This window comes from Micropterus dolomieu, linkage group LG08, assembly GCF_021292245.1.
Source record: "Micropterus dolomieu isolate WLL.071019.BEF.003 ecotype Adirondacks linkage group LG08, ASM2129224v1, whole genome shotgun sequence".
Lineage (NCBI taxonomy): Eukaryota > Metazoa > Chordata > Actinopteri > Centrarchiformes > Centrarchidae > Micropterus > Micropterus dolomieu.
This window is the reverse complement of record NC_060157.1, coordinates 21,614,832-21,641,039: the sequence shown is the minus strand read 5'-3', so window position 1 is coordinate 21,641,039 and position 26,208 is coordinate 21,614,832. Positions and strand designations below refer to the sequence as shown.

The 26,208-nt window shown below is 39.5% G+C and overlaps 1 protein-coding gene across 14 annotated transcripts in view; it reads right to left on the bottom strand.

Moving 5' to 3' along the window:
* The window catches only part of LOC123975310 (kazrin-like), a 212,987-nt gene that overhangs the window by 138,083 nt on the left and 48,696 nt on the right, over positions 1 to 26,208 (bottom strand). The window contains exons 1-2 of one of the 14 annotated variants that reach the window (XM_046056690.1): positions 2,903 to 2,945; positions 2,708 to 2,823 (exon numbers count right to left, since the gene is read on the bottom strand). The exons of 12 other annotated variants lie outside the window; for them this stretch is intronic. In XM_046056690.1, the coding sequence (XP_045912646.1) occupies positions 2,708 to 2,761 (54 nt within the window). In that variant the 5' untranslated portion in view covers positions 2,762 to 2,823; positions 2,903 to 2,945. Of the gene's footprint in view, positions 1 to 2,707; positions 2,880 to 2,902; positions 2,946 to 26,208 lie in introns of those variants that run through there. One more of the 14 variants, XM_046056683.1, reaches the window with a different exon arrangement.

Sequence of the window (26,208 nt, the reverse complement as noted above, 5' to 3'; positions counted from 1 at the left end):
TTCACTTCCTTGTTAGTCTATTCTATAATTGGAAATTAAATTAAGTATGTTTGGGTTGTGGGTGGATAAAAAAAAACGTCATTGAGGCTCTGCAAACTTGTGATGGGACATGTTATAGACTAAACGATTGATCGAAAAAATTAGCAAAAGACTGGAAGATAATGTAAACACTGCTGTATGTTCATCAGAGTCAAAATGGCATTTTTTCAAAATGTTAGTCTGTTTGCACAGTTAAAGGCTACAAATCAGTCAGTGTGCTCCGCTCCCCTTCCCTTTTTTTCCTTTGGTAGCCATATATCTTTCTCAGGGGTTGGTGGAGACCAAAACTGAGCTAAAAGGACAGTAACTACTGGACCTAGATTTCCCAGGGTGCCAGAAATACAACTCTTAATTAACATTCTGAGTCTGGTCTGCTGGATGAGTAAATAGGCAAATGTAATGTAAATAATGTGAAAATGTGTTTATGTTGTGTTAACAACTGATTGTGCATGAAATCGAGTATTTGGTTTTAAAGGACACTGGACTGGCAATGTAACAGCTAAATACAAAATAGTGCTACATCACTGATTGCAACAGGAAAAGGTTTTGTAAGAAGTTTCACAGAGAAGAAAAAACTGTTCTCATGCTCTCAGTATCCAATCTCACAGACGAGAAAAATAGGTTTGACAGTATAGAGTCTAATTGTTGGTTGTAAAAAATAAGCACTTTTAAATAACTAACTAATTAACTACTCTGTAAAGTTGTCTTTGGGCCCCAGGGCTGAGACAAACTACCCTAGTTCCCACCCAACAACCCCCACTCAATACTGCATTTCACAGCTATAATCTGACTGTCAAAGTATGCCCACTCACTCAGCAATACAGCTGTGCTATTGTTGTTTCCCAAGGTTACGTGAACTTCGACCCCAACCCATCCTGCATGTGGTAAGGACAGATCAGCCACCACACTGCGCAAGCCAGGGTTGCGAGCAACTGCTGTGTAATTCCCCCCAAAAAACGTTACCATGGCCTCGGGCACTCCGTGAGAATGTGTGTCGGCCAAATATTGAGGTCCACACTGTCGTTTTAAATAAATCCTAAATGACCGCTCGCTACAGTGTGGGAGCTAAAGTATGAAGAACACACACACACATTCCACCCGTTCATCCATCTGCCCAGACACAAGTCACCCCTCCCGCTCAGTAAATGAACATCATGTTGTTATTTATAGACGACCCTGCTGGCGCATATGATGCATTAGTCACAGGGGAGGGCAGGCACACACACATACTGTACTCCCATTCACACACACATACACTAGGGGGCTAATAATCCCAAAGTCATTTGATGTTCATTAATGAAATTCATCTCTTGTCAGGTGTCATAAAAGTCTATTGGACCCATGTGGGTAATTAAGATGCTGTGGTGTATAGCTTTGTAAGTGGATGTGTTTTTATATATTTATATATTATATCCTTTACGCTGTTTGTCTCTATTTGTTCAGGAGTATGTATTCTGTCATGTTGGTATACACATTTGACTAGGGAGTCACTGCACCTTTTTCTTGACGGTGTCATTGTACACAGAGCAATACAAGAGCAACAGCCTGGCAGGCTGTATACTTTGCAAACCGAGTCACAAAACTGTGGAAGAGAAGGGTACTGGAAACAAGGAGCAGAGCGACAGCGGACAGCGTGAAGCAAGGCAGCTCGACTTGAGTCTGTTTGCTGCTCCAACACTCTCAGCTCTGTTTTCTTCGGCTAAACTACTTTTGAACCAGACGCTCTTTGGCTGACAGCGCTGTCAGCAGCCCGGCAGGAAAGAAGCTTCGTGGTGTGCTAGGATTTTTATAACTGAACTACGACCAGGCCACACATTTACTTTCTCTGTCTAGAAATTTGATGTTTTTATATCACAAATGAAGAACAATTTTATTTAAATGTGGGTCCTACAGGTAAAACATGTGACTAATGTAGGCTAACACAGGAGTTTAGTGTGGTAACGCTGCTCTGCAGGAGAGCTGAACTGACAGTAATTGGGCAGGGGATTAAAATATATATATGTTTCGTATTTGTAGGTAAAGTGTACTGAAGAAAAGATGAGCAATTAATGTTTATGAAAGTGACTGTTTATAAATACTGAAAATATCTCTAAGAGCCTCAAACTAAACCTGACCCCCCACCACCACCACCACATACACACACACACACACACACATTTACCCTCACCTACACTCAGTTTTTCCTGGTCGATACTTTGGTTGAAACATTTCCTAGGTTGTATTTAGTTTGTTTAAACTCCTAGAGAACCCGTGATGGTTTTGGAAAGAAGAGATTTAGGAAGCCAAATTTGGTTTTAGTTGCTTCAACATTAGCTGAGCATAAAGAACTTAAGTAATTGTCTTCTCCAATCTCCATACCAACACAACAGAGCACCATCTGCTGTTGCCCTTGGTTATTTTTGTTATGGTAAGCTTTCCTCAGAAAGTCATATGGACCAGCAGGTAAACAATAAAGCATGCATGAAATGTTTGGTTGGTTCAGGTTTACATCCAACTCCAACTCAACATCTAAGAGCTCCAAACATGTGAACATGAGTGTGTAAATGACCCATCGCTCAAGTCACTCGCTTAGGGCCTTGAATGCGTCTGTTGGTCAGTGGAGTGAATCAGGACCCCATTGGCTGACTGAAGATAAGTAATTAGTAGGTGTGCTGGGGGTTTATATTACCTTATGAATAGAGACAGTGGGGAGTAGGATCAGTGCTCTGCGACCATTCTTCATTGTGCTGCTGCTCAGTATCTGTCCACACAGCAGGCCTTTTGGAGCCAAGTCACTGGATTCAACTAAAGTCATGCAAAAAAGTTTGGGCACTGAGGTCTGTATGTAGTTTTTAAGCCTCACTGATTTTGATTTTTTACTTACTGGGATGGAATTTTGTTGCTAAGCAATAACAGTCAGGATTCACAAGTACTCACTGGGACGGTATTTGTTGCCTGGTAACAATAGAAACAGTATTCAGCTGTGTTGGTAAAAAATGGCTATACATCTTTCACTTCTGTCATTGCTAATCTAACATTTTAAGTTTAATTTTTCAGTCCTCATCCAAAAGCATTATGTACAAACTCTGAAAAGTCTCTCAAAAAACAGGTACTGTGTTAACTTACTACAGGTAAAATAAGCAGAATGATTTAGGAAGTAGAAGTATTATGTAGATCTTTTATAGTAGTTCCTCTTACCTCTTATTAGCACAGCAAATTAAATCATTTCTAATTTGTCACTTGTTTTCTAGTTCAATTTCTCAACAGTTTAAGGTGTAAATGATGAGCAAACTAGAACGGTAGTAGAATAAATGTGTAGCTACATGTGCAAATGAAAGGCTGACATGACAAAAAGTGGGGTTATTTAAAGAAAATTATTTTTACTGAAGCTTACAGTGGAACGAGTACAGACGTGTTATTTCCCTATATGTCTTTGGTTTGTCAGAGACCTGTCCACCAGATGATGGTATGTAGTATGTATGATGCTTTGGCAATATTGTTGTTACACATTCATGCCAATAAAGCTAATTTGAATTGAACGGAATTGAACTGATGGGCATAGGATTTCTTTTTCCTGTGGTGTCTCATAAAATTACTAAAAGATTCAGATAGCCAGCCATGGAATTAGATGAATTAATTAGTTTTTTTTCCTAAGATACATGAATTAATCACCTCATGTGCCTTGCATGCTGAAGACAAACAGAAATACTAATCTGTATGTGTGTGTATAATTACAATCTCTGTGGGTCTAATAGTGAATACACTAATCTAAATATAAATGTTTGACTTCTATAAAGAGAATGTTTTATAGTTTTAGTACTTTCTGTTTTCAGCAGTCAGGGTTCTGCCTCTAAGTCAGGGCCACTGCTGTGCAGCTGGTCTAAACACAGTGTAAAGATACCTACAGCACAATCTGTATTTACTTATTCAGACTATGCCCCTGCAATGCAGAATTTATGGGCTGCACCAACATCACCTGCTCATTGATAGCATCTGAAAAGGCCAGCCAATGAGGTGGAAAAGATGCTGTAATGTGGGGTCCATGCTGATGTGAATTCTTGGGTTGCTTGATTTTTATTTATTTTCTTGAGAAAAAGGAAATAGTTTAATGTCCCCAGAGGAGTAAGGAAATGTTTTTTTTTTTGTAGCTGAACGCTATCTTGATCTTTTATCAAGATCTTCTTATCTTGGGGTGAATGGGGCTCAGCAAAAAAGACACAGTACACACCAATAACAAACACACACAGTGCAGGAGGGGAAGGGGCATTGAGGAAAAGAAAAATAGACAGAGAAAGAGACAGAGAGTAGAGAGATGTTCCCCAATAAGATCATAACAATTTCCTGTGTCATTTATGACCACTGTTGTGCAGAAAGTCTTACATCTTGTCACTTGTGGGTAGAGGCTGCAGACAGCACCCAAAGGAAAGAACCGAACATGCCCTCAGAGAAGCTATAGAACGGCAGTCTCTATTCATTAGTCACTGTAACTTAAACTGTACATTTACAGCTATACTGAGGCTCATTGTTGACCCTTTTCTCTCTACTGTGTTTGCCTGCCATTCAATGGTCTTGTGCCAAGTTGCGCATGCCCGCCGAGAATTGCATGTACCTCGCGGGTCTATTCCAAGTATATAATATTCTTTGTTTGGTCCATCAATGGTGATAAATGATTTGAACTTCCCGCAAAGTACACGCACCACTTGGCACAACACTGGCGCAGCTGGTCCTCTGTCTCTCTCCCTCTTCTACCATACACACAGCCCACACATGCGCACTGACCCCCCCTTCCCTAGGGTTAAAATCTTGGATTTATTCACACACAGATATATTAAAAGCTTCTTTCTTTTAATATTTTACAGCATTTTATGTTGATATTTATATCATAATAGGCTGTATATTAACTTATTTGGAGAAAACCGGTAGTTCTATGTAAAATCAGACAATGAGCAGCCCCATTTAGCCAAAATTGCATGATGCTCGCTTCATTATGCATCTGCAAAGATTCGACTGTGATATTTGCAGTCGAATCAGGCCCCGTCTATCGAAGCATCGAATCTTCGACTATACTGGGTCACCTCTAGTCTGTTGTTTCCACAACTGCTGGAAAAGCGAAAGCAGTTAGCGCAAACAAACATCTTTCCTGGGCTTCAGACTCCAGATTGGAAACTAGTCACCTTATGCTAATGAGGAGACGTTTGTTTTGGATTTTAATGTACCAATAAAATGCTTGATAATTATACAGAAGGGAGTGAATAAGATTGCTGGTTCTTACATGTTGCCTATTTTTTATAGTAATTTCTACAGATAAATGTCATACTCATTACTGTAACTTGGCAACTGCTCATAAGTCCTCCTCTATCTAGCTACTTCCCAGTGTAATCAATGAATGTACCTAAGCCCCGCTAAATAGACAAAAGTTCCCAAAAGCAGTTTTCCAAACCAATAGAAGTGTGTACTACCTCAGTTATGCATCATGGAGGATCATTTCTGCAAAGACACACAGGGGTGGGTCAACCCAAGAAAAGGAACAGACACAAGGCTTATGAAAACACAGAATTATGTTCACTGAAGTAATCTGTTTATTGTCAACCCTCCTCTTCCTTCACTATTTAAACTATCTGAAAATGGATAATACTGAGAAGCTGGAGGAGAGAGACAGGTCTTTGCAGTGACAACTGTCTATGTAACCCAGAGTGATTACATAGACCAGGGAAGCTTTTTTGATTATGGGCCATATACAGAAAAATATGAAAAGTCATGGGCCGGTAGTTTGACGCCAGTCCAAAACCAGCTGAATTCCCGAAGTGTTAGTGAAGGAGACTTACTACAGTTCCTTATCTCTTAAGATAAACAGTTAGGAACTAGCTTCTCATCATAGTGGAGCATTTGGCAGCATTTTATTGTTCTACCCTAAACACTGTCTAATTCCAATCACCCCACTGAGATGAGCAACTCATGCTAGGCAGAAAACTGGTTCCCAGAGAACAGATATCAGTACCTCTGCTGTCCTTGCCACCGTCAACACTGTGTGTACCGCCAGCTAAGAAATAAAAAACACCGATGCCGGGCAGACACAGTTTGTTGACACACACAGATAAGTTTTCCATTTTGTCTGACGAGGGTGGAGAGGTTAGAGGTGGGGAAGTGTTTTATTGGAATATCCTGTATCCTTATCCCAACGCTTCCAATTTCTCTAATCTCTTGTTCATTCATGCTAAGCTCTTGCTCACATCCTCCGACTTCCACATGGCCACTGTCAGCGTGAGGCAGATCCAGACAGCGATGTCAAACAGACATTTTTTGGGAACGCCGTAACGCCAAACGGACCCTGCCTCTGGGGTAAAGGCTCAAGGCTAATCTCAGACACTTTGATGGGAATTAAGATACATGGTTCTTTGAAGTGAGACAAGCGGGGAACAATCTCACACAGGTTTATAGGCAAAAGCGAAAAAATGCTTTTATGTCGGTTTGAACCTGGGTGCGTCATATCATCTATGGCAATCTACTGAAGGCAGTGAAGATTGTGTTTAGTGTTTGAGATGGTGGAAGTGGATTTTGTGCCCAAGCAGACATCCTAACCCTCAAACACAAAACCCACCAAAAACATTCAAACTGAATACATGAGATAAAGACTATTCATCAAAATTTCTAAATCCATTTTTCAATCATGTTCCATCCTGGGCGGTTCTTGGCTACCCCATTTGGAATTTACTGGTCTAATTCAAGTGTATAAAGCGGGATGCAACCATGTTTAAAATGATAGGCCCTAAATTTCCTCAGTCACCATTGTCTTTGCTAAAATGTTTCTCCCCTCCTGAATGACAGCTAATTTTTTAAGGTCTGAGCTGCCGATTCCAAGTTTGACCGATTCTGATTTTCATAACTAGAACTGAGAGCATACACCAACAAGTTTTCTTTAATTTTTTAGGATCCCCGTCAGCCCCAGCATAACAGAGATGCTCACAAGTATTTGAGCTAGAGTCCAAGTCAAGTCTCAAGTCACTGAGCTAGAATCCGAGTCAAGTCTCAAGTCTCTCGTGGTCATAATGAATGTTGTATCACCTGCTGCGTTCAATCCAGGCTGCTTATAAAACTGCTTTGCTATAAGGGATTCTGTAACTGTAACCTGAGACCAAAACCATGTAATGTGAAATGCAATTAAAGACAGCTTATAAACTACAGTAAGTCAACACATTCCCCAGACTCTCAAACCAGTGTAACGTTAACTAAACAAAACTGTAACGTTACATGATCAACAATAAACCTGTAACCCGTTTTTTCACTTACAGAGCACATGCATGTAGCCTAATGTACAATGCGTCTACGACAAGCTTAACTAGTGTTACTTTCGTCAGACGAAACTAAATTAAATATATTTGTCAGCAACCTTTTTTATCACTGACTAAAACGAGACAATGACGAAACGGCGACAATGTACTCCAACACTGACCGGGACTATCTTAACATGCAATATTGTTAATGAAAAATTACGAGACTAAAATGTAATTCATAAATTAAAATGTTAGTCAGTATTAATGAGGAGACAAAATATTACATTCCATATTTTCTCCCTCTAAATTTTCACTTGAACAGTGTGATCATTCAGCTGTATTTTTTTCTTCCTTTACTATGAATGCTTCAGACACACATGCACACACCTACACCCATCCCTCTCTCCCCGTATTGGTCTGCTGTTTACTTTTTGTCAGCAGTTTTATAAATACATGTCGGGTTTGAAATTTTTTAACCTGCGATTACGTTTTCACTGCAGCAGGTGAGCCGCATGGAGAGAAGGCTTGTTGTTACCGATCAAGACCACCGTGGTACTGAATGACATCTTACATACTTACAGAAGCTACTTTACTTACAGAAGTAAATAATTAGACTTTTATGAGAAGCCCTTGTCTGCTGTATTTGTCCATTTTTTGTTGTTAATAAAAAAAAATTAAACAAGGACAACAGAGGTTAGCTCTGGTTATTATACTTGCTAACCCTCCGGATTTTCACAGGAGACTCCCATTTTTCATTGTCCTCTCATGGGTCACATTTCTCCCAAATTATGACAAGTGTTCACAACATTCTGTTCTTTTCATTACGGTTTTTGGTCATGTACAACGCAACTGCCCCACAACACACTCACTCGTATCACATATTTAATTAACATTTAAGTTACTATCGGATCAGACTGTTATCGGCAGATCTTAATAGTTAATATTAAAGTCCTCTGATCAGGACTGGGGCCTAACTAGATTTGGACATCCCTACCCCAATATACTCAAGGTGAGGAGAATGATTTTCCATAAAATATTATTTTTTAATAACTAATTTGGTGATATCAGAGGAGTGCATTTTATTTAAACTCAATATTCAAACTCATAAAATGCCGTATCAGAATAAAATCTCATTAGCATAAGGACTATGTGTTTTTACCACCTTCATAAATTTGTTCAAAGATGGCTGTAGTTAATAGTACGTTGCAGCTGAGAAATTAGTGAAGATTAGTTCTATTAAAGTAGCTCTTTTTAAATCCGCAAACAGATGTTTGCAAAACAACAAGAAAAAAAAGCTATTCAAGAACCAAATGCTAGAAACAAAGATTCAAAATGCAGTTCACGACTGTTGTTAAAATGAGTCCTAAACAATGTCATTGGCTGGTGGCCTGAAGAGCTCACAGATGGTCCATTTTTCCTGCTGAAAGGGAGTGTGTGGTAGCACGTCTGATGCTGTTAGTGCTCTGTGAACTAAAATCCCTGCGTAGGTGTGTGTGTTAGTGTAGTTAATTGCATCTGTGTATGTGTATGCATGTATGTATGTCTGTTTGAGAGAGAGAGAGAGAGAGAGAGAGAGAGAGAGAGAGAGAGAGAGAGAGAGAGAGAGAGAGAGAGAGAGAGAGAATAATTGTGTGTGTGTGCGGGGGTGAGGGGCAGCTCCTGTCTCTTCTGCTCAGTATTCAGCAGCCGTCGTCTCTGTGACGAGGATTGAGAGAAGCTCTGTTTAGGTGCTGTAGGGGGGTTGATGCTGGCTGGCTTGATGCATCCTTTCAAAACCACTTTCCTTCAAAAAGGTACTGCACATGGACGACAAGCCTTTCTACACTTCAACTACAAAGGTGGTGAAAAACTACGCAAAATACATTATTTTATTTGTATAAATATGAGAAAAGAGATTTTATACTACAGAAAACTTATTTTTTAAGATGTCATCTAAACATACAAAAGCACCTTTCAAAGTTAAAATAATTTTTTGCTTAGAATTTAATCCTTGGTGTTTGTTTTGACTTGTGTATTTAATAAGACAAACTTTCTATCAAAAAGAAGCAAAACAAAGTCATATTTTTCTAAAGTGACAGCACATTAGTATTCTCCTTATGACATGACTTTGTGGTACCAGAATGAAAATCACTAAGGTGTTAGATGTTGAAACTTCCTTTATAATGTAGCTTTGATAAAAAAGAATGCAGACTTGATGTTCCCTGTGATGGGTTGTGTACTAAAAGAATCTCATGTCATATGAACATTTCTGGAAACTAATGGATGCCTGGAATGGTAGACAAAATACAGCCAAATGTCTAAAACACAGTAATATGGTTTAAAAATTTGGTATAAATTAGAAGTGATGCATCTTGTTTTACCTTTCAGCTTGTCTTTCTATCTTTCAACAATTTTTCTCTAAATCTACAATTGATGCACTAATGCATTTTGGTGGACTACAGGCCACGAGCAACAGGGAAAAATCTTGAGTGCTACCATTTGAAGGTACAAAACTAATGAATAAGATGAGATTTCACTCGGATGATGCCAGTTGTAAGGACCACTCAAAACAATCACTTAAGTATGCAATATGCAAAGACACTTGGAAAATTTAATCATTAATGAAAACACCAAAATTATGTTAGGGTAACAGTTTACATGTCTGTAATATTCATATCTGGATTCAGCTCAGTGCCAATGAACTGATCTAGTGGAGAGGACCAAACTTCATTTTGCAGATGAATGGAATTCATATCAATACCTAATGATGTTTACACTTGATTAATTTGCAGCAGAATTAAGTAGGCTCTCACTGTTATTGTGATTACAGAGAAGAAACAGGAATCAGTTATAGGGAATGGGGAGAGAAGCTTCTAAATCTCCATAGGGAATCAGCTTTTCCATCACTCTTGGCGTTTTGCATTGTACTTCTCCTCAAAATATGTAGATCTTTGCAAATTAACTCATTACCTCCGGTATTAAATTAGCTTAGAGTGCTTGCCAACAGCCTAAGTGCTGATTATAAGAACAATGACGTGCAGACACCTATGGGTGCGCTTTGTGATTACAGACTAAGCTGAGGAGGCAGGGACATGCCAAAATCAGCACCTGTATTGTTTGAGGTGAAGTGTTTATGTATTGTTGTGGGAGGGGTAAGGGGTAGGAGGGGTTCCTAAAATGAAGATCCCTGACATCACAGTCTTTCTGTCTGCACCCATAGAGTGCTTGGGGTGACTGTTAACAGACTGTGGAGACTCAGTTGTTTGTCAATTGAAAGAATAATTCTTCTAAATTGGAAAGAACACAAGTTAGTAGGGATGACCGAGTATACCATTATCAGTATCTGTTCAGCCAACTAAATTATCTGTATCCGTACTGAATTGCTGGGGCTTAAACCGGACATGGGCCAAAGTTGTTATTGGTTGATCAGGATTATTATTATATTATTATATTTATTATTAAACTTCTTACAGAACAGTGTTAGACGTTTCCTATATTAATTTTTTATTAGAAAACGGATACTGGCACATTTTACTCTGATGGTACTTGTAAAAATTACATTTTTTGTAGCAGGTACTTGTTTCAGCCAAGCACTCACTCAACACTACAAGTTGTCTTGTTTATCTCTTAAGACACTCATGGTTAGAACAATATGTAGGCCTGCTAAACATGGAGCAGGTGGCTGGTTTTCTAAAACACTTTCACAGGACCGAGGAGGAACATTAGGACATAATCAACAAATTCGTCTCTGTGTACTGAATATAAAAAATCTGACCACATAAAGGGAGGTGATTAGTCCCCGTCATCTATTAAAGGTTCTGTTTGTAAGTTTTAGTGTCATCTAGTGGTGAGGGTTGCAATTTGCAACAAATGTCTCACTGTGCATTCACTTGCTTCTCAAACGAAATAAGTATATTTATTGTAATGGCAATTGTCCGCAAAAAAAAAAGTCTGCAGTAAAAAACCTAACTTTGTAACTTTTCCTCTATGAGGTTGTAAATTGTATCAATTTAATTTCTAAATCCAGCAACAAAAAGGCTGTGAAAAATGTCCACCAGCATTGGTTTGCAGGCCAGACCGGATATAATGCAACATTGTACACGACCATTTTCATGAGGCTTGAAACATTTAACCTTGAATTCAGTTAAATGACGGTTAATACTGGCCCTCAGACCTCTTAGACTAGCAACACTGTACTCCCACCTGCCTTAGACAGCTGTATAAATCCCCCACAGGGTCTCATTCAGAGCATCTGTGGTGTACTTCTCAAAGTTGGAGTTTATTCGTTTTTGTGCCGGGAAGTCTCTCAGGGGTACCTTTCTATGCAAATGATTTAAAAAAAAAAGTCCAATTCACAAATACTAATAGCCACACGCAGTTAAAGGGAAATTATGGTGTCTTCAGAGAGTTGGTGGAAACTGAAGCGCATTCATAAGTAGAGATGCACCAACAGCAACTTTCATGGGTGATTCCAATTTCAGATTTCAGAAGTCTGACTCAGAACTTTAATTGACACAACACACAAACATTTTTGTAATGTTTCTTTAATGTAAAATGCTGTCTTTTTTTTCTTAATTAGGCGTCTTTCTTTACAGCACTGGCTATTCTTCCTGGGGTCCATTCAACTATATTGAAATGATGTTTCAACATAACGAAACATTGACTACATATTCTCTAAAACTGCACCAGGTTAGAGGAGCTTCTGTCACTCTCACTCAAACAAATTCAGGTTCTAGGTTAGGCTACTGGACAGAGCTTTTCTTTGAGTTGCAGTGTAACAATTCTCAGTGTTTCTCACAGCGTGAAAGTATAACTGCGTAAAGAGCCATTTATACTTCGTCGAATCGACAGGGTAGCCTCTGTGCCCTACGCCATCACCTACGCTGTAGCCTGATGTGCACTTCAAAAATCTAACTACACTAGGGCTGCAACTAATGTCTATTTTCGTAGTCGACTAATCTGTTAATTATTTATTCAATTAGTCGACTAGTCACGATTATTTTTGTCACCCCCTAACCCTAATTAAACCATTTAACTAATTAAATATATTTCAAGTGAATTACTGATCTCCAACACACAGCCTAACTAGCTAATGTTACCATTAAGTGAACAAGGTTTACTATTCAGAATGAACACCAGTATCAACGCCAGGGGGAAAATAGGGAAGAAGACAAGACAGCGTAGGCTACTCCTATAATTCACTGATTATACAAAACTTTTTAACAAAGATTTTTGCTTTGGAATTATATAAAATAAAAACAAATTAAAAGCAAGTACTAAAACTCCAACTGTACACTAACAAAGTAATGTCTATTTAGAACAATATAAAGCGACAGTCCCCTTTCATACCACTTCTGTTGTTTATTTTTCCAAAGTGCTTATGGGTTTTTGGCAATAACTCAGTGGAGAATGTTCTGTAGGCTACATCACAAGCCAGATGTTCCTTGATGTATTTTAAACCATTACTCATTACTAATAACTTTTTTAAAGCTGGGTCTCCGACATGGACAGCGTTGTGTTGGACAGATTTGTGCTGCGGTGTTTATGAGAGAGAAGGAGGGAGAGAGAGAGACGAGCAAGAGGATGTGCTGCGCAAATGCACTACGGCGCTGATCCGCAATCAAATAAGATTTTAAATAGGCCTAGTAAAAAAAAAATCAGTATGTGGGTATCAGCGTTGATACTGTGGCAGGCCGCTACAAATAAATGAACGAATAGGAAACACTGTCTTTCCTCTGTTGTTGCGGATGCAGTGGTCTGTGTAACTGGGACCAGAGGGATCTGTGGGCATGACATGCCGGCCGGCTGCCACCACTAACCTCGCGGGCGCTTGTAGAGCTTCTCAACCCCGAAAATGTTTGAGCACGATTCGATTCGCCATTAACTTTGGTAAAACTGCCAATATTCAAGTTCTACACAGTTGATTTGTCGACTCAAAACCGCTCAAAAGTGTATTTATTGACTAAATAGCGTACAAAACTTTTAAAAACAAAAGCCGCTCTGCTGTTCGCCTCTTTCTCCGCTTCTTTCCGCTTCTCGCATGAAAGCTTCTTCTTCGTGAGAAGTCTCACAGTCAAGGAGTCATGGCAGACAGTGGAAGCAACACTGCCCCCAGCACTTCCTGTAATGCATTGCAGTTAGAAATAAACAGCCAGAAATGTTCCTAATACGAAGATGGCTATCTCTCCCTTAAACGGCATCTATGTAACGATTCGTCGACAAGGAAATTTCATGTTGCATCCCTAAACTACACGTCGAGGCGACACGGACCGTAAGCACTGTGATTGGGCGGCTAGGTAGCCTCGCAATGCCTCAGAGCCGACAGGAAGTGCACCGTGCTTTGAAGTAACTTTTACTAGCAGCCAAAACAGCAGCTGTAACACGGTGGAATGTGATCCATTCTGTCGATGACATTTGAAAAGGCTATACTAGCCGCACATATCCAGTTTTACCCTCATTCGCGTTAGCGGAGGGCTAAACAGGAAGTTAGCCTGCTCTGCTGACAAAAGTAAACACAGTGGACGCTGTAGCGCTACCGCCAACTAGCGTATGGGGGTGTAATTGCAGAATGCAGAAAGCGTAGCTACGCACGTAGACCCTACGCAGGAGTACAAATCAAGCTTAAGAATACATTACCCTATTCTTATTTCTTTCACACACCTACACCTCTGTGACCCACAAAACTAGCCTACCACTTTTGTGAATCAGGGCCTTGAAACAGGGCCTACAGTAGATGCTAGTGATGCGCAAGTCATGGATCTATCAGCGGCCGCTATCCATTCTGTGTGAATTCGCCCCTCAGTGTATAAACTGCACATTTCATTGGGGTTTTTGTATGTGTTGCACGTATTTGCATTTTTGGGGTATATAAAACCCCCAGTCTTCATCTAAAACTGATGCTTCCTCATTGCTTCACTGCTTTGTCCCTAACATATTGCATTATGACGAGCCACTAACTGACTCACTGTGATGATGGTGACATATAGTGCTGTCATGGAAACGTGTCTCACAATCAATCAAAAGATTCTCTTTTGTGAAAACCGAACCACAGAAATAACTCCACATACTGCTGATCTGAACTTGAAGAACTGCACTGAGCAAATAGTGACAAACAGATTAATGTGCATGTTTCGTTTTTGCCAGATCTGCCTATAAAAGGTCACTTACATATGTATCCTGTTCAAATTCCTCCTGTCTATGCGGAGCCAGATAAAAGGTCATCTGTGTTTGACCCTGAGCTGAGAGAGCAGTGCATGGCCCAACATCCTCCAGCACTCTGCAGTTGTGTTTGGAAAGCAGATGAAGAAAAGGCCTGCATTTACGGTGTGGTGAAAGATGAGCTCAAAAGAGTGATTAAAAAAAAAAAGTCTTGCAGAGACTAATCTGACTTTTGCCTACAGGGAGATGAAGCACCAGTGTTTGAGGATGCTTTGCAGCTGTTACCAGTCCACTCCAGAGTTCTGCATTGTTGGGATTAGTTTGCTAGCTGTGTATCCAAATATGATTTTCTGACTCAGTGAGCAGAGTGAGGCCCCCTGTGAAGTCAATTATAACGGTAAAAGTGGAGCCTGAAAAAAGTGACATAAGCAGATTTACCTCACCTCATTGCAAGGTGAGGTAAATATTAACATGTCATTCATTCAGCTCGCCAGCTGTGTGTGTGTGTTTGTATATGTGTGCTGGTGTCGGCATGTGGTCCTCCTTCAATGTCACAAGAGTCAAAAAGTGAGCACCGAGGAACTTGGGAATGTCAGAAAACTGCAGCATCTGAGGATCAAGTCATGTAAATTAAACTGATGTGATATTTTATTGATTTCTTTTTGCTTGTCCCCTCATCCATGGCACTTGACACAGACTAAGTTCATGAATACAGTTAAATTAAAGGGGCTATATGTAATATTTCAATGAAATAACTTATTAATAAATCAAATTTTATAGACTCTAACCTCACTAGAAATGGCCGGTTTTCTCCGTTGCTTGGAACAGCCACTATTCTGCTTTTAATGTGAAGGCACGTGTACGAGCACACGCCTGTTTGCAATCTTGTAACCGCAAAAAACTCCATAAAACTCCATAATGCCCCTTTAATACATTAAAAAGTGTCATAATTTTATAAAATATATGCATTTAAATTATGCATTCAAAATGATTCAAGAAAATAATAAAAATCAAATTTGCCTATCAACAATTATACTGTCTTATTATGTCTTTAAAAGTTATTTTATTTTCAAAAGGCTTTTACGTTAAGCCTCCACACATCCTCTACTGCAGAATTATTCCGATACATTGGTTGCTGTTGTGCATAATTCCCATACTTCTACTTAATTTATATCAGTGGGACAAGACTCACAGGTGGACCTCAAAGGCCCACGAGTGATCAATCAGGATGAGAGGTCTGGAGGAAGAATTACCATGATTTATGGCCTTTCTCACTGTTATTCACTACTTGTGTCAAAAGCAGCCATGTAGAAGGTAACTCGCAGGAGCATCCCAATGAGGGCAGAGGAAATCTAAGATAACTAAAGTGTAATTATCTGAGGGAAAGAGAGGAGGAGATAGAGGACAAGGAACAGTAATGAAATCCTGTCCTTGTGTCAATGTAAGTATGTCCATAGCCAAACACAAACGTCGTATGAGTTAAACCACACTTGGTCGAAAAAACACAGAAACAAACGCATATTTCAAAATATTTCCTCATTATAGATTTTTAGATAAACCCGAAGAGGCAATAATGTAATACAATAACACACTTTTTCAGCTTTTCCAAAAAGGCAGAAACAAATATTGGGAAGTGTACTCTGCAGGGCTCAGTCAAGTGAATGATCAATATTCAGCAACACTCTTCTGTGATGAGTCATTCAACTAATGATATGCCCTGGATCAATGGTCTGCTGCTGAAAAATTCAAACTATTCTTATTCTAAACTTAATGCACACCCTCGCCAAACCTAATGAATATTTCATGACAGTGACACACATTCTGACATCAGAGCGGCGTCTGACTGTGCCATTCTCCTCTTTTCCGTTAAAATTTGAAGCAACTTGTCAACATCATTTATAGTGTTGAGGCAGAACCTTACAGTTCAAGGTGAATGATAAGTGGAAAGTAGAAATAATAAATGACGTTCATGTCAAGAGTATAAATGTTAGAAAGGACACTTTCATATCTCCTTTGTCAGTATTGATTGTAATGTATTTTTATGTTGTGTCAAATCACATCGTCTCTCATCTGATGGGTTTCTACCTACAGTCTATAGCTTCGACTTGTGTTATCTGCTTTCTGAGAATTATGACATTTGCAACGTCCTAGCATGCTATGTTTAATAGCTCAACAAAATGCAGGAAAAATGCCTTTGTTGGGATTAAAATGTATTAATAAGTCACAGAATTAGTGAGGGTAAATTAATGCCTTTTCAATTTAAACCCAAGGGCAGACTTGCCATTCGGACTACTGAAAGTTTTCCTGGTGGGCAGCTGGACAATTGGGCTGATAAACGAGATAGTAATAGAGACTAGAAAAAGCTGTAGTTGAAAATTTATTGGTATCTGCCTTGGTTGTCTGGGGGGTTGTGGTGAAAAAAATATTTAACAACTCAATAAGAAAATATTACATATTGAATCAATATAAATTAATTTGATGTTTCATGATATATAATATACAGTATATTCAAATGCATGTGCAATTATTTATGGGGAAAGTTCACAGTAAATGTAGGCTACTGCAACAGTAGGATGTTAGAACAGGCTATTATAATACTATTTACTAGGGGACAATTCACAATGAATGCACTGTTGCAGTACATGTATTGCAAATTGTCCCCTATCAATGGATGTAACGAGGCTACTCTCACGTGGGCAGCGCACATGCTTGTTTACAAAGCTTGACCAAACATATGTTTTTAATTTTTTAATGGATTATCTGACTCCAACCACACAGGCACGGAATCTTCAACGAGCTTGAGTCTTGCAACTGCCAATGTGGTTTAACTTCTGTAAGTTAGCTCTTGCTAGTGCTCCGTCTTCGATATGACATCGACAGAGTACAGAAGCAGACACCAGAACAACGTTGTGCAACTAAAGTTCAAAATAATTTAACTTTTGAGGCGTCGAGTGAATTCCCTGTGTGTGTGTGTGTGTGTGTGTGTGTGTGTGTGTGTGTGTGTGTGTGTGTGTGTGTGCGCGTGTGTGTAAACAGCTTGATCTTGCACGTCCGTAATGACACCTAGCTCACATTATTTGGGTTTAAAATAAGGTAAAATCACGAATGAGCTCACGACAAATTAGGGCTGGGCAATTAAACAATAATGACAATTATCGCAATATAATTTCCCTCAATAACAATATAATAAATCGTCAATAAATATTTGCCTTAATTAATTTGAATCACGACCAAATTAGCACTATATTTATTTATTTTGTTTGGGGAAAAAAAGATTAACTAATCATATTTGTTGAAAAAGATAATAGTTTTGAATGTTCTACCTCAGACTTGTGAAGTGATCCAACATCTGGTTTCTTCAATTCTCACTCAGGAGCAAAAATCAGCCTTTAAACTTGATAGAAATAATGATTTGACATATATAATATTTATCGTGATAACATTAAAATGATAAATGATATTTATCATGATAACATTTTTGGCCATATCGCCCAGCCCTATGACAAATGCTTTGTCTGGAGAGTGGCCTGACCAGGGACAGATTCCCAGGCTATTTTTTGCTCAAGCCCGCTCCTGTTTAAAGCCTATTTCACCTAGTAATCTGGAAAAACAGTAACAACAATAAAGCACACTGCTGTGTGTGACACATCAGAAAGAGGCAGGTTCTTCCATTATAACGCTGCTGTTTACATACTGTGATTATCTGACCTTTTCAAACAAAACCACAGCACTGCAAAAACAGGGAGGAATTCAAACATAGAAACTCTGACCTTTCTGTAATTTGGCAGGGACTAGTGAAGTTATCAGACCTTTCCATCAAAATTTATATGAATCCACATCAATCAAAAATGACTCTGCATTCTTTCCTGGTTGTAGCTGGGTAATCGACCCCAGATGATTCTAATTCTACCTTTGCTGGGGTCATTCCCATTTCCTCCAGCTAATTAATAACTAAACATATTAAATTCATCTTGCAGTATTTATTGAAAAATGTCAATCATTTTCCTGCACAATACAGCAGCTCATGACTTATATAGGACTAATTTCTCAAACAGTGTATGGAACTGAAATGTAAATTACTGCAAGCCATTAATATCCATATGCAAACCATAGGAGACCGCTAGCTTATTTGATAATGAATGGCATCTCCACAGAGAGGTCACGCTGCAGCTAAATGGCCGAGGACAGATTCTGCAGTGTCGTGCAACATCACCCAGTTCTCTCCAGGTGAGCACTCTCACTGTGTTCATGCTTAGAAATACACTCAGTCTAGAAAGATAGAAATTAGCATACTTGTAAGCAAAAATAAACACAGAATCATTCTATTTATTTTCAAATCTATACGGTGTCAGGCATAAAGGCTTTGCAATGGCATCTGTAACTGCATTGCAGATGTGCCAACAAAAGACCGCCCTCTCCAGAAAAATGACAGCATTCGTCATTCTCTTAAAACAGCTTATAACAACCCACGTGTTCTTTCAGTGCCAAAACAAAGTCTTCCAAAATGAACAAGGACTCACTAGTTCTTTCCATAATGAACCATATGAGCGCCATGTGGCACTCAATGTCAGAAGAACACTGGTAATGTTTTGTGGTGTTCTTATAACAGAGTAAAACACTGATTTGATTTTACGCTCAGTCTTCAACACTGGTTTCCTTCCCTCTCTGTAGCAAATGCTCTGTTTGTTTATGGTTGCTTTAATACCAAAAACCAACAGTATCCTGAATTTCTGAGTTTCTTTTTCTTTTGGTTTTCATGCATGACCCTAGTACAAAATCAAATCCCAGATCAAAGCAAATGTTTCTACATTTAAATTCTCAACATCACCCATCTTCCCAGATTCAAAGAATTGTATTTTCCCCCTATAATGAAGGGGCACATAATTCATATCAGTGACATTCATATCAGTGAACTCCATGTGTCCTTCTGTCACAGCCATATCCACCATACTGTCCTCAAATCAAAGAGGCTTTAAGGGCAGTACACTTTATACAAAGATGAGTATATAGTAGGGGTGTATCATCTACAATAATATCTTAAATGTTGTTTTAACAATGCGTGACCAGATATTATCGAGTAGGCTATGTCACTCACTTTGCAAAAATCAAGAATTGTCCGTGGAGTCACTGCATCACACGTCATGCAAGCAGTACACATGTGGCGTGAGTTAAACAAGTAATAGCTACCAAAAAACTCATGACTGAAGTTAAATATGAGTGAATAAACAGCCGCAGGAGACAAAACACACACACCACCACCAAAAGACAGCTGCTGCTCATAACACGTCAATCTGTAAACTATGTATAAAGACCATGAACTATCAAGAATATGAAAAGCTTCGGGAGTCAGCTGTCTACGACGGGCCTAAACCAGCTAGCACAAAAACAACATCTACCGACAGAACTCATGGCTATAGCGACAGATAAAATTGTTTACTCATACTTGCACTGTATAAATATCATTCGTAAGCAACATCACGAACACATTTTTGAATGATGTCAAAAATCTTCTAATTATCGTTATCAACAAAATCCTAGATAATATCGAGATATAACTTTCTGTCAATACCACAGACACCTAACATAAATACTATGCAGTATTTATGTTAGCTGAGGTTACCTTGATTCACATAGGATTACATTTAACCAGGGTACTGACTACTACAACAGGAGCATGTGAGTTTATACATTGTAAATATATACAGTGATTGAAATACATACTTTAAGACAGAGAGAGTATCTTCAATATTTAATAAACAAAGAGATTGAACGTTTTGACAAGATTTTAGAAAAACAAATAAACAGACCAATTTCATGTCAAATAAACAGATAGGCCAGTAGACAGATAGGTGGGCACATATCAATATTACAAACATTGATTTAAGAACAGTGATATACCAAATTGCATACTTGCTTCAGGATATTGCTCTCACTGCTCCACGCTGAGGTCTTGCCGCTGCTACACAGAGAGATATAAGCCATCTACAGCAGCTTCCAGCATGGCAGCACGCCCCTATCACACACACCATCTAATAACTTGTGCCAGATAGTCAGATGCTACATAATATTACCTTCATCCAAATGTGCCCCCCCACCCCCCACCCACAGGAGCGACACCCAATCAAACTCACTTGTCTTTTGCCATCCAAATCATGTTATACTAATAATGTTACACACTCAAACAGGCTTACAGGATTACAACCTTCTCTGGAACCTAGAATCTGTGCTAAAAACAAACGTGAAAAGGATTTGCAAGAAGAGTATTTCAGTATGTATGAGACATTTATCATGTAAAAGTAAAAGCATTCCAGCAAACCAAATCTAGCTTTAATTTTAAAAGCCCATCTGAAATCCTATCCTCCACATTAATGAGGAATATTCATAAATGCAGATTCAACGAAAGAACTGTGGTGCATTTCGCAATTTGTGACTCCCCTGTGGATACAGAGCTGATCTGAATAATGTCCAGTTATCCAGGGGAGGCAGCTGGATGGTTACTATCGATAATGCAAAGGGCGTTCGTTTAGCAGTTGTGTGTTGGTGTGTGTTTTGTGTTTTCCATCCCTAATTACAGATAGCAGCAGTGCTTGTTTGGCTGATGCTAACAGCCTCAGGGGAAGGGGCCACAATTGCCTGGTGAGAAAGTGAGAGTCATTTGTTCTAATTTAATATTTATCTATTGGAGGTGGCTGAGTTTTCAGAAGGAGCTAAATTGAAAGACACTCAAGCATGCCCTGACAGAGTCAGCAAAAAAACACAACAAACAGCCAGCTCTGAAGACCCTTCAACTGAGGAAAACAGTATGGGTGGAAGACAAGAACACTATATGAACATTGCAGCAGGGCTTAAGCACTTTGTGTTCTCCTGGCTGTACAGTTGCAAATCCATAGCCGTACGCGCTCCTGTAGCACTGGATGCCGCTTTGACCCAACCTTAATCTAAAGCCAAAGCCTGCTCTGTCTAGCGGTGACTGACTTATCCTGACAGAGACTGACACTGGCTGAAGTCTCTTCACTGTAAACCCCAAAGAAAAACCATTAGACAAGCTGCTCTGACATTAAAGGGGCTACATGTAGTTTTCAGTGGCCACTAGCAGTGTGGTTTTTTTTAGATTGCAACCAGGTGTGTGTGAGTGCGTTTGCTCGAACTCATAAACGAGCAGAATCCGACACACAGAGACCAAAACACTGGAGACAGCTTCACACAACATTCTGGAAACTCGGGTAAATTCCCACTCCAACATTACAGTAATATTTTTATCAGTTCAACTAATCAATGCTCGTTGTATGACAATGTTACACTGACTGCATTAAGGCAACATTTGTCGGCGTTAGCTCATCTGCCGGTTTTTCAATAACTATTTGTGTTCTTTCAACAGAGGCTCAGAAATGTCAGCATAGCTAAATGTATTGGATGATGACGAAAACGGTTAGTGAGCTAAATGAATGTTATAATTGAGATTGCTGCCACACTTTGTAATAGTTAGTCCGCAGTAAGTAACATTACTGTAGTGAATGGGCCTACCACTGTGGTGTTGTCCTGCTTGTTATGTTGCATTATTGTTAATGCTGGCAATGATTAAAAATTTATTCTATTTCTAATCGCATTGTTATGCGCAAAATTGAATAATGAATTGCAAAGTAGTGTATTGCACACTTTTAATTTAAATGTACTGCTACATACAGAAAAGTGCAATAACATGTGGTTTGCAAACATTTTAAACCAATAAGGTGCTTTTTACCAGCAGTATTCCCTTTACACAGTAGCAATAAAATATTTCTTGGAAATCTCAACTTGAACATTAATGTAATCAAATCAAATATTAAACCAAAGCTATTTGCCACTGCATCAGGGCATTACCTTTTATCTAGCTTGTTAAAACAATTTACCATCAGAGTCCAGAGCCACAATCATAACATCATAACAGGCACCTTCTGAGCAACAGGTAAACATATATAAATCTGTTTTCTTGTTTTTTTTCTGAACAGGTATCAGCAGAAACATTTTCCTTTTATCAGGGAGCAGCATAAACAGTCTATGTTCAGTAGCAAGTGTTCCTGTTAGAGAGAGGTGAAGTGGTCAAGCGCAAGGCGTAGCGACAAGCGGGTGAGTTCCCGTGAAACTGTCATGGTGGTGAGCACCTCACGCACATGCGGGCCCACTGCTGAAGTTGAATTGTCTTGAACTTTTTGTACGCAACGTGCAGCACAAATCACTGGAGAGACTGATCCTCGCTGTTTCTGTGTTTCCAGAATCTATTACTGTTTACTAAATAAGACATCAACAGGAGGGAATTCGCATGGCATTGCATCCCTGCAAAAGTAGATGTTGTCCTAGTAAAGTTACGTAGCCTATAATTTTAATTTAATTTAAATAGGCTACAGCTGTTTAGCGCACAGCTGTAGCGTGCGCTAAACAGCGGTAACGTGAGATACAGTAATTGTTGGTGTTAATTAATTAATGTGCTAACACGATAATAACGTGTTAACTTGCCCAGCCATAATCATTGTATATTATGTGGGTCATGAAAGTTATAGTGACTGAGACGATGAAGTGGCTGTGTACCGGACTATAGGTAAAACGACAACAAATCTACATTTAACGTTTCAAAACAAATGCGGCAGATCCATGCTAATGTAATGTTAGCTGGCTAACCTAATCCCAACCCGGATGACGATAACCACTGGTTGGCGTTAGCCAGCGAGCTATTGTTATCTAACTTGAGCCAACTAATGCACAAAATCAAAATATATCCACACACTTTGCAGTAATGTTATTTTACCTGTCCAATAGGCTGAAAGCCAACTCTGTGTCGGTTTTATCAATTTAAAAGAAAGCGGAGGTCTCTCCGTGACTCAAGTCTATCTGATGAGGTTTTCAACTGCTCGATTTGATGGCATGACGGGTTTCAGCATATAAATTTATTGTTGTTTTTAATCCTTACATGGAGACTGTGTTGTGCTGAGAGCCAGCCATTTTATGGTGTTTGTGAACACACATAAAGTTAGCTGTGGTGTTATAGTCGGCAAGAGGCTCGGGAGCACGCATGCAGAGAACCTGACCTGATTCCTTCAGGAGCAGAATAGTGGCTGTTCAAAGCAACAGAGAAAACAGGCGTGTGGTACATTTTTTTATGAGGTTCCAGCCCTGACTCCCAATTTTGCATTAGCCATTGTACTTTCTTGCCCTCAATGTGCCCAATTTATTAAACATCGGATGTCCAATTTTGGTACGAAAATAGCTCGCAGGTCAGACTCACAGCTCACTGAACTAAAATGCTAACTATGGGCAGGTAAACTGTTCTTATTTGCCTGTGGTAACGTCAGGGACACCTGGCAGCAGTCCTCACTAAACTCCTTCAATAAAAGATGTGAATTCATTGTTCTACCCAGGGTTTCCGAAATCAATTTAAGCTCCGGTAAGCACTTTTATGCAAACCCTGTCTCCTGTCCAGGTAAGTCCTTTGAAAATGCATCAGTGAAATTAGAAAGAGTTAGACATGCACATTCAGTGGCAGTATGAGCAAAGGAAAAGTGCTGTTAACTATTACACTGTGTTCATCCCGAGTGTGTCGCCTTGTAGGAAGGCTCAGTAGGCCTCATGGGAAACCGAAACCTAATCCCATTTACTCTGGTATTTAACCACAAGGAGATCTATCCTGTCTACTTTTACAGTCTGTAATCACAGCCCAAGATCAAAGACAAGACTGATATCACTCTATGATAGGCATAATACTAATATACTTTTTCCTAAGCAAAGCAAAAGACAGGAGATGGCAAAAAATGAACAGAAGAGCTCTGACCACTTTTTCTTTTGAGGAAGGGGGAGGCTTGACAGACAAATATGCCCATGGGAGCAAGGACTCTGAATGTTTCTGAGTCTGATTCTAAGTACACTGCTCAAAAAAAAATATGGGAACACTCACAGTATAACATTAAGTCAGTTAAACTTAGGGATATCAATCTGTTCAGATAGCATAAGCCATTGTGAATCGTTGTCACTTGTTTTGGTCCAGATGAAAGTTGACAGGCGCACTGGAGAGGCAACAGCAAGACAACACCCAAAAAGGGAATGGTTTTGAAGGCGAATGCCAAAGAATTGCTTTCTCCTTATGCTTCCTGACTGATTGTTGTCGAGTTTTGCATTTTGCTAGTACTTGTCACTAATGTTAGCATGAGGCGCTACCTGAAGCTCATTCTAGTTGCATAGGTAGTCAAGCTCCCCCAGGATGGCACATCCATACGTGCCGTCACAAGAAGGTTTGCTGTGTCTCCCAGCACAGTCTCAAGAGCATGGAGGAGATACCAGGAGATGGGCAGTTACACAAGGAGAGCTGTAGGGGCCCATAGAAGGGTATCAACCAAGCAGCTGGACAGGTATCTGCTCCTTTGTGTGAGGAGGAACAGGAGGGGCACTGCCAGAGTTCTACAAAATGACGTCCAGAGGGCTACTGGCATGCAGGTTTCTGTCCAAACTGTCAGAAAAAGACTCCATGAGGGCAGCATGACAGCCCGACATCCTCTAGTGGCTTACCTCTACTGTGAGTCTGAGTCTCCTGTACCTTCTTTTAGTTTTACATTTAGAAGTCCTCCTTTACTTTATATTTGTAAAAATAATACCAATAGCAATAAAACCATGTTTAATTACCGCACTTCAAACAACTCATGTTAAATATTGTCCAGCATTAGCCAAAGTTAGGAACAGTCTAGGGCTGCAACGATTAGTCGACGACATCGACTATAAAAATTCGTGGACGTGAAGTTTCATTGTCGACGCATCGTTACATAGATGCCGTTTAAGGGAGAGATAGCCATCTTCATATTAGGAACATTTCTGGTTGTTTATTTATAACTACAAAACTGCAGTGCATTACAGGAAGTGCTGGGGGCAGTGTTGCTTCCACTGTCAGCCATGACTGCTTGACTGTGAGACTGCTCACAAAGAAGAAGCTTTCATGCGAGAAGCAGAAAGAAGCGGCGAAAGAGGCGAACAGCAGAGCGGTTTTTGTTTTTACAAGTTGCGTACGCTATTTCATCAGTAAATACACTATTGAGCGTTTGTGAGGTGAGAAATCAACTGTGTAGGATTGGAATATTTGCAGTTTTACCAAAGTTGATGGCGAATCAAAAATGTGCTCAAACATTTTCGGGGTTGAGAAGCTCCACAAGTGCCCGCGAGGTTAGTGGTGGCAGCAGGCCAGCCAGTCACACCCACAGAGCGCCCTGGTCCCAGTTACACAGACCATTGCAGCAGCAACAACAGAGGAAAGGCAGTGTTTCCTATACGTTCATATATTTGTGGCGGCCTGCCACAATATCAACGCTGACCGGTACATAGGCTACTTCGTTTTTATTTTATTTTACTAGGCCTATTTAAAATCTTATTTGATTGTAGCTCAGCTCCGTAGCGTCTCTTTCTCTCTCATAAACACCGCAGCACAAATCTGTCCAACACAACGCTGTCCATGTCGGAGACCCAGCTTTAAAAAGTTATTAGTAATGAGTAATGGTTTAAAATACATCAAGGAACATCTGGCCCGTGATGTAGCCTACAGAACATTCTCCACTGAGTTATTGCCTAAAACCCATAAGCACTTTGGAAAAATAAACAACAGAAGTGGTATGAAAGGGGACTGTCGCTTTATATTGTTCTAAATAGACATTACTTTGTTAGTGTACAGTTGGAGTTTTAGTACTTGCTTTTAATTTGTTTTTATTTTATATAATTCCAAAGCAAAAATCTTTGTTAAACAGTTTTGTATAATCAGTGAATTATAGGAGTA